Source organism: Glycine soja, chromosome 8, assembly GCF_004193775.1.
Source record: "Glycine soja cultivar W05 chromosome 8, ASM419377v2, whole genome shotgun sequence".
Taxonomy (NCBI): Eukaryota; Viridiplantae; Streptophyta; class Magnoliopsida; order Fabales; family Fabaceae; genus Glycine; species Glycine soja.
Window position 1 is genome coordinate 47,839,352 of NC_041009.1, and position 10,432 is coordinate 47,849,783.

The window sequence follows — 10,432 nt, forward strand, 5'->3', positions numbered from 1 at the left end:
ATCAATCCATGTTTGGTATAAGGACAAATTTTATGTTAGGTTAAGAACCTAACACAACTCTCCTCCAAAAACCATCTCTATTATGACCCTGTAATCCAATTTACATAAGTATTTTTTTATGCGAGTGCGAAGATGATGGTAATTAGTTTTTATTTTTATTTTTACGGAATGATAGTAATTAGTTAAACTGTTAAAGTATATCTTTGCATAGATACACATGAAATTAGCCTAATAGATGCATGATAATAGTTGTAATTTTGAAAAGGGTATAATAATAAATTTTGATCATACAATTATTATACTTAAATTATTAAGATTAAACATATTTTTAGCCCCTACAAAATAAGCATGTTTTGATTTTGATCTGTATAACATTTTCTTTCTTTTTTTTTTCTCCTCTAAAATTTAAAACATAGTTTCCGTAAAAAGAGCCAATTTTGGTTTTGGTCCTCATAAAATATTTATTTTTTTATTTAAAACATAGTGTACTACTGGTATAGATTAAAATGACGTGTTGTTTAACGCACCCAACCCAAAAAACAGGTGTACGTATACAAGACCTCCTTCCCCACAACTCCTCGTGCATGTACTGGTTCACAAACATTTCGCCATCTAAAATGACTTGACCATTTGCCTCGAAGTTCATGAAGTTTCTACCTTCTCATTATGTAAATAATAGACAGTCAAATAAGTGAAAAAATAAAACTGGAGAAAAATAAAGGAACACATGGCCTTTTTCCTCAACTCGTCTCTGTTTTCTAGTCAATGGCAGTAAACGATGTACCGATGCTATGGTTCCAAAGGTCAATAGAAAGATATAGAATATTAACATTGGCACTTCTCCAAAGATTGCAGAATACAAAATCACACAAAAGGATCAGTTGGAGAAGATGAATTTGAATTTTGACTAGTCCATAGGCATAAATTCATGCTGGTGATCCAATAAATAGTTGGGTGCTGGATCCTCGTTTTTATTGCATGCAAAGAATGCCAAAATATCCTAGTCAGTAACTTTTATTTTGGGGGGAGGGAGGTGTGTAACTGTCATGGTTATGCACCAACATATAGTGCTGCTACCCGTTACATTCAAGACATAATTGCCATTGTAGCTTTCATGATATTATTATAAAGGACAAAACTTATATATAATTCTTTAGGTGTTGGTGATGGTGTTCTCCGATCAGAATTAGAATTTCACTTAGGGAATTCGCATAATAAAAGTATGCATTAAAAGATTATGCATTACTAAGGTGAAACTCCAATTTTGATAGGAAAACCACACCTAAGGAGTTATATTTAAGTTGTTTTATTATAAAAGTGGAAGAGGAAGAAGAAGGCATGAACAAAAATAATTCACAAGCAGGACATGTCAAAAGTACAAACAATAGAAGTCTGCCTTTGGGACGAGAAAATAAATGCTTGAAGAAATCCATTTCTACAGAAAAATGCTTTTTTTTAAACCTATGTCTGGCCATTTTAAAAGGATATATTGTGCCCTAAAATCCTTTTTTAAAGACCATATATGATATAACAGTAAAAAAAAAAGCTCAAAGCACAATATTCTTTTGCCGCTTCAATTGGATGCATTTTCTATTGCTTTACTATTTTTACAATAATGAGAATGACATGCAAAAATTCCAAATATTAGATAACTTTCATAAACACCTATTGCTATTGGAAATAAAACAACTGCGTGACAATTCCAAGAATGCACTGTCAAGCCAATGAAGCAAAATAACAATCATGAAGTTCAAGTTAACACAACTTGTTTTATTTGTAATAGAAGTCATCTTTCACTGACATCTAATTTTGCTTCCATATTTTTCCTCATATTATTTATTATTAACAGCAACAAGTTGGTCCTAAGCACAGTTCAACAATGTTCTAAGTATAAATTGTCACTTGTTGGTCATATTGGCATGGTGTCTTTCCCCACATTCGAGTTGTCTCCTGCAGGAATCTTTTCACTATCTCCATGCTTGGTTTGAATATAATTTCATGATACAAGTTCTTATAGTCAACTCCTTTTAAGATAGCCTCAAACACTTCTGTGGAATCAATTTTGGTCATTCCCCATCCAAGCTCATAGTTAATCTTATGGATCTTTAAGAGTTGCATCTCAACCAATTTACAAGTGTTCTCTTTGGTTCTAGCAATAGCATGTTGTAGCATCTTCTCTTTTTCAGCCTTATCACTAATTTCCTTCTCAACCAGGAAATACTCTCCTAGCTCAGGAACCCTGATGGCTCTTCTAACCCCACGAGAGTAATTTGCTCCAGGCACAAAGTTTTCTTGAATCTCATCCACAACTCTCGCATCAACCATTTTGTCCACTCTTTTATCTAAATACTGAAACAACACGGTTAAAGATACATCAACCCAAATGAAGCAATAATCATATTTGGAATGAAAAGCCATGTTGAGATCCTCAAGCAATGTTGCAAGATAAGTGTTTGAGCCTCCCACGATAATAGGTAGGTGTCCATTTTCAAAGATGAGATCGAGAGCATTGAGGACATGTTTGCAAAAGTCATCAACAGTGAAATCATAGTCAGGATTGTTAATAATGCCTATCAGATGATGGGAAATACCACGACATTCTGACTCTGGTACCTTGTTGGTGATAATGTCAAGGCCCTTATAGACTTGAATTTTGTCAGAGTTAATGATTTCAGAAGGAAATTGAGTGTCTAAGTTAATGGATAACTTGGTTTTGCCTCTCTCAGTTGCACCCATTATGAAAAGAACCTTCTTTTTTCCGGTGAGTAAAGGTGTAGAACAAGATAAAGGTGCCATGAGATTCTTTGATATAATAGTTTTTTATCTGAAGAAAGTTGATTAAAAAAAAATAAAACAATTAGTTTGAACAAATGTATATCAAAACTCAAAAAAAAAGTTTTTTTTTATATTTCTACACATGCATAATACAAAAATGTTTATATCTTTTTCTTAATCACATTATATAAACTATTGCATTTATACTTTATTTCTTTCCTTCATTCTCCACAATATTTCTACTTCATTTTTTACACGACAATATAAAATAGAAGAGAGAGAGAAAAAGAAAATAAAGAAAAATATGTGTTAAAATGAATGGTGCAATAAAAAAAATAAGGAGAAAAAATGTATATAAATTAATAAAAATAATTTAGTAAAATTATTTGAATTACAAAACATAAATTATTAGTATGTAAATTCGATTTCCTAAATATGTTGTCCTTTTTACATTTTTGTATCCTACATATATATTTTGAAAAAGATGAGAGAAAAAAATATCAAAAAAAAAATGTGTAATAATGTGATAAAGAGAAGACTAAGTGTATATAAATTGTTGTGAAAAATTAATATAATTAATATATTTTGGCTCCAGAGATAATAATGGAATTTAAATCTAGTATCTTATGCAAATAAATTACTATTTCTCTACCGGACATTCATTTCACGGATATATTTTTTAGTCCCAAGAATATTATTTCCATATAAAAATATGTTTGTTTAATTATTAAAAATGTTTGAAAATATTTTTTTATCCAAAAATAATTTAAACATGTGTTTGTTTGACAATTTTCTCCTATAAAATTTTTATTTCACGTAGCACACTTAGTGTATATCGAAGTTGCCTTGTAGCCCACTTAAGGAACATAATTGGTTAGAGCAAAATGAGATAAGTACAAGTAACTGTCACTTAAGGTAAAATCTATTATCTTAAAAGGACATGATTTAGAAGATTGTATTCGCTACAATAAAATGTTTTGAAGTTGTATGTCAAAGAACCTAAAATAAGGTGTGAGAGTTATCTATGGAATACAAAATGCAAATGATGCAAATGCAGTCAAATGTTGTTTTCCCCTGTTTGATGGTTCTTTTCCTACATCTTCATTTCCAGAATTTGTATCCAGACTTTATTGGGCCTATGGATCAATACCCAAGTCAAGGTTGGTGTGAACTATTTAAATGTAGAAAGGGCTTATCATGACAAGCATATATGCACAAGCCCACAAGCTACATGACTATCTGCTCTAAACTAACCTTCAATGCAGTTTTGGAGGTTTTTACTTTTTATAGTACTAGGCACATCATTTTAGAACATATCATGCTCCAAGCTTATTCTTGCAGTAGTAGCTCAAATTGTGTTCTGGATACATCTTTAATTGTTATTAGAGCTACACTCAGAAAATGTGGCTGCTTGAAGAATGTTGTCCTCAGCAATGTGTTCAGGAGAATAAATACAACATCCATACAAGCTAACAAACTATACATGTCTGATTCATTCGGATGACACGCTCTTAAAATGTTTAGAACTTCACAGAATCCAACAGTTTTACTTGAACATTGATTAAGACTCAATCAAAAGAAAATGTTCAATTATATTGAAACAACGAGCCTAGAAATGGGGTATAAAGTTATTGTTGTCACGGGAAAGAAAGGATTCACGTTCAAATTTCACTATTACAAGTCAACTCCAATAGCTTATATATATGAGCACTCACATTCAAATGGACACAAGCAAACCACCAAATTACTCAATTAGTTTATTATGGAATTCATTCTTTTTCCCAATGTATACATGGTCCACATTTCTTACAATCCATTCTTGCATGCACTAGTTGTGATACAGCCTAAATCTTACAGCTCAGATCTCATCTTTCACATAAAGCAAATTTAATTATCTAGTCACATATCATATTGCTCAACGAGCAAATTTTACTTAAAAAGATAATATTTAACAGTACTGTACAAGTCTCTAGCTTAAACTTGTTTTTAAGTTTCTATGTCTGATTTTCTTTTTGTGGAGCACTTACGTGGGACTGGTAAATACTTTTGAAAAGAAAGCGTGCAAGACTATATTTCTTTGGTACGAAACACAAGTACTAGTATCTTTTACCGACGATACAATTTTCCTTGTGAATATTTAACATATTACATCGAACTTAAGGCGACTAATTATGTTGAAACAATCTTGCATCAATTTATTGATTCACGCACTTGCTAATAACTAAAGTTGATGACTTGATGTAACTAGTAACTAATGGGACTGTTTCTGCAAAATTCCGCACACTGAAGAGTTGGGTATTGGGGGAAGGTGATTGAACAGTTATAGAATCGTCTGAATTGGATGCCACCATTGATGTCGGTTGGTAAGGCTCTTTGGACCCAAAAGTTGGAGCCTGAGGTTGATGTGTTGGGTAAAAGTTGTGACTAGTATATAACTGGTTCATTGTTTATATATATATATAATGTTGGATTTTTTTTTTGTTAAGTATGACATTAGTAGAAAATATTTATCAATATTGTTGATGATTAATATTTATTTGAAAAATTATTTAATTGATTATCTTTAGTGAGATATTTTTTTTAATTATGTTTTTTTTTTATCAAAGTTTGAACTTAAAGATCTTATTCAAGATAGTCAATTTAGTATCACTAATAGTGATTGAAAATTGGATCTTCCTTATGGCGCAAAGTGCGTTACAATTTTAGAGTCACACACTGGTGTTTGTTTGCTTTGATATGGTTGGGGGCCAAATATTGATGGCATAGGTTGCTCAGTTACGTCACTGTACATATTGGTACCATTATGGCGTCCCTCCTCCCTTTAAACATTTGACCATTGTTCATCATTTACCACCTTTAATTTGTCGACAGCTTTCCCTTTATTACGGAAAATAGAAGATGTCATACATTTTTATTTATTATATAAGCAAGAATTAGTATACTTTATAAAAAAATATTCATAAAAAAGTAATATTAGTACTTATTTTTCAAAATCAATAATTAAGATAGCAAACCGAGAAGTTCCAAACAGTTGTAAATGATTGAATTTCTCAAACTTATTGGCATAAATGATTTAAATTCCTTAAGCATGCTAAAAGTATCTTCCTTAAGCATGGCCTGGATACAAAAATATTCATACCAAATGCCAACCAAATGCATGGGACACACGATAGGAAGATATATTTAGCATGGGAAATATTTTAACATATTTAGAAAAATAATGTAAGCTTTTTTTTCCATATTTGACAAAGAATAAAATTATTTTTTGAGTACGTATAAAAGATTTGTATAAATGTTAATTTATGAATAAATGAAAATAAATTTTTCTCACCTTCATAAAAAAGAATAAAACATTTCTGTGGTAATTGTGCGTCTGTGAAGTTACTAAAATTTTCTATTGTAACTAACAACAAATAAACATATTATTCTTAGAAAAGTTAAATAATGATCAAACATTATTTGATAAAGTATCGATCTCATGAATTATTCTGAAAATTATCACTCTAAAAAAAGTAGATTAGTTTTAAAAAGTTTTGAAATGAGAACTATAAACATAAATAATTATCAAGCGATATAATTCAGTTAGTTAAATATAATACATAAGTTCTTATAAATCTCATAACATTTTTTTTTAATTTTCACCTTTAAAAAAACAAATAATTATATATCAGTTTGAATGGTTAATATTAGAATAAAAATGTACACGATAGTTGTAAATAATCATGCATGTGATAACTAAATAATTCTTAATCTTTATTATTTATATATGATTATATGACTTAAATTTAATGTTATGATAACTTTTTTAAAATGAGAATTATCTTCACTTGATACACATCCTATATATATTTTTGAGTTTTTTTTTATGACCGGAGAGAAAACAAACAAAAAGAAAAGCAGAAGAAAACTAACTAAAGCCTTTGATAACTCACTCCCCTTAGCATTAGCATCCAGCAGAAAAAGCCAAAGAAGTCGGGGCATGCTTAATATCTCTGCAGTAGCACACTTGGTTAAATTCTAATACTATCATTGTTATCGCTTAAATAAACATTAACTTAAAGCTCACAATTAAGCCTCAATTAACTGTACGTTTTACGGAGAATTATATATACTAAAATTTTGCTTTTTCAATGGCTAAAATATAGGAATAATCCCTTATCTTATTTTTTTTTAATTAAACCTTTAATTTTTAAAATGGTCCTTATTTAATTGGTGATAAATTAGTTCTTTCAAAATATTGATTATTCTTTTGATTTTTGAATATGATTTTGGACCTTTTTTTATACGGATTCAATACGTGAAATTTGTTTCATTAAATTTACATATATAAAAATTATAAGAATCAACTAATGCTAAAAACAAAATTAATGTGAAAAAATCATGTGAAAAATTAATGTCACAAATAATAAGAAAAAATATAACATTAGATTTTTAGGTTTTTGATTGATCATGAGATTAACTTTTCATTTATTTTCACCTTATTTATATTTTTTTTTTCAAACATTAGTTGATTTTCATAATTTTCATATAAATAAATTTAATAAAATAAATTTTATACATTGAATCAATAAAAAAATATTCAAATTGAAAATGATCAATTTTTCAAAATGACTAACTTATTAGAAATCAAGTAAATAAGAACATCATTTTAAAATTTTTAAAAATTAAATAATCAATTTTTTTATGATTTTGTAAATAACCAATTTAAAACAAAAAAAAAATAAGTGAAGAGATCATTTATATATTTTAGCCTTTAATGTTTGACAAATGTAAGGTACTTTAGTTTATTGCATCATTCTCTTGTCCATCCACATCACATGCACATTTTTTTCATAAGTATTTTCGTTCAGGAACAATTATTTGAGCCACTCTCAAATACTAAATGTAACACATCCGTTAACAGAAATTTAAATTTTGGTTCACCAAATTATAAGAGACCAATTCTTTTCGCTGAATCTAACAAATTATCCACATGAGCATATCTTCAGAAAAATAAATGTCATCGTTATATATATATATATGGTAGGGCAATTTCTCTACTTTAATCGTCCGTAGAAACCTATGGGATAATATATGGGATATTAAAGACGAACAAAACCTACAAAAGCTATGTGTGCATAACAAATCTAGATTTAAAACCTAACAGACCAACACAGTATCTAAACAATCTGTTATGAATAGATTTAAAACCTAACAGAGCAAAATAGATATCTAATTAAATTAATACAAGGCTTCATTACATGTTAGGCGAGTGAGAACCATAAAACAATTCTGATTTGCCAAATAAATGTGGGCCAAAGTATAAGAACTAGATTATAAGGCAACGCTACAATGCACATGACATTTTTTTTATAATGATTTTCTAACGGATAATATGCTAGCTATCCAATTTTATTTAACTCACTTGGTGCATTCCAATTTGTCTTTCTGTCGGCCTCTTCATCTACTGATAAGACTTTCATCATAAACCTGTCTTCACAATGAAAAGCTTTTTTTTCTTCCCCAAAAGATACATATATGTGACCAAATTTACGTATGTATCAGTTTGTTCTTGGTTAGGGCAGTACATATTTTTCTATCTATTCTACCGTATTAAAAATATTTCCCAGCCATTGCATGTATCATCATTTGAAAAAAAAAAAAAAAAAAACACTTCCCACTCCTACTACAGTGACGACGAGTTTGGTTGTACATAAGAAGTGGCATCATGCCATATGCTTGATAAAAAAATTGGGATAAAAAGTACCATTAAGTCTAAAGAAAAAGAAAAAACATATATATGTAAAAATATAACATAAATGTTCCAAATGAAGAAAAAAATGTGATATACAAATAAGAAGTGGCATCATGCCATATTTTTTTTTATCTCTAATTTAGTTTTTTGACAATTTTTATCCCAACTTTTTAATTTTTTATAAATTTTATCCATAATTATTTTTTTATTTTTCGACCAAATTTTACCTTCAATGTTTATTAATAAATAATAAAGGATAAAACTTATAAATTTCTTAAAATTTGGAGGTAAAATAAGTCAAATTAAATGACCGGTGTAAAATATATTAAAAAAATAAAAAATTAAGAATAAAATGTATAAATATGTCTTTCTTTTACTCTCTTTATCATATAACAACCTAAAAATCATCTCACTTTTTACTTTTCACTATTTTTTTTCCTGTTTTTCCTTTCACCCCTACTCCACTTCTCTTTCCTAAACCAAATATATATACAAAAAAAAATTATATGTGAAAGGTTAAAACTAAATTAAATACACATAGTGTAGTTTACAAAATCAGTTAAGATTAAAATTATCTAAAAATATGTGTAAATTAAATTGTAGTATATCACCTTTATTATTGTTATAGTCTTATAGGTATAACTAAATATTAATATCAAGCAAACTTTATTTATAACGTTATGAGTTTTAATTTGGACTGAATATTAATATAAAGTTGAGCTTTATTTAAATTGTAATATTCAAAGTTTTTTTCACACCCAATTTTCTATTTGTCATGCGTACCAAAGATCTCAATTCTAAGTGTTATAGCAACTAAAGAATTGAAAAGAGGGTAGAGATATATGCACAAACACACAGATCGAATTCATAATGCGTTTGTAATCTGCATTGGTTAATAGGTATTTATATGCTATGCAAGCATATAAATATAGATTAACCTTTGGAGTATTGGATGGATTTGGAGGGCTTTTTTTCACCCTTTGGAGTAAATCTTTGGAATTTAACATTTATTTTTTACGTATAAATATGTATTTTGAGGCATGCATGCATGCATTAGCTCCATTACTATCTATACAACACTGCAACTCCCTCTTTAAAGTATAACATGTTTAATGCTCGTGCCTACTTGTTCACAAAAAAACAAGAGTATCCTTTTAACTCTTTTTTATTTTTATCTTTGCATTTCTTTTTAAATTCTCTATTTTTGTTATCAAATTTTCCGTCTTGCTACTCTTCTCCTTCTTTGGCTCTTTTAATATTTGTTTCTAATTTTGGTCTTACTTACCCAGCACTATTCTATTATTAAGCGCATGCTTGGTTTCTCATCCAATACCATGTGACACGCGTCTTTTGAATCAATAACTATTGGACGTGAAAAATCATCATTATAAGCGCTAGTTATCGGAAGTAAAACCAAACACATTATAAAACTCTTGTAGGAAATTAAATTGATTCTAATTTTCATATTTTTTTTTAGAGAATCATGCATTTTTCAATTTAATTTCAAAATTTATCCCTAAACATATATTTGATTTAATTAGTCTCCTAAATTTAAATATATAAGCATTAATAGCTTCTATTCCTATATATCTTGAATCAACATGCCGGTTCTGATTTAACCTTAAACGGGTCGAATAGTAGGTATGTCCCTAGAAAAGATGTAGCAATTGACAATGTGATAACAAGGGTCTTGTTTCTTTTGATATGAATAAAAGCGTCTCTTCTGTGTTTCTTCCCCATGAAAAAGAGCCACCGTACGCATCAAGTAAGATCCTAAGAAGATTTCACATGTTCAGTTTGGGAACGAAGTTTGTTAATTAATTTGTGTCGTTCCATTTCAATGATGGGAGAAAAAGGGAGCTACGAAGCAAAATATACACCAAGAGATTGTGCATGCTTTCTCCGATATATCCCCATCTTAAA

At 29.0% G+C, this 10,432-nt stretch overlaps 1 protein-coding gene across 1 annotated transcript; it reads right to left on the minus strand.

Moving 5' to 3' along the window:
* Positions 1–1,884: 1,884 nt before the first annotated feature.
* LOC114424261 (adenylate isopentenyltransferase 5, chloroplastic-like) lies at positions 1,885–2,796 on the minus strand. The gene has a single exon (XM_028391101.1). It carries the CDS (start codon positions 2,794–2,796, stop codon positions 1,885–1,887), a length of 912 nt encoding a protein of 303 aa, XP_028246902.1.
* Positions 2,797–10,432: the final 7,636 nt, after the last annotated feature.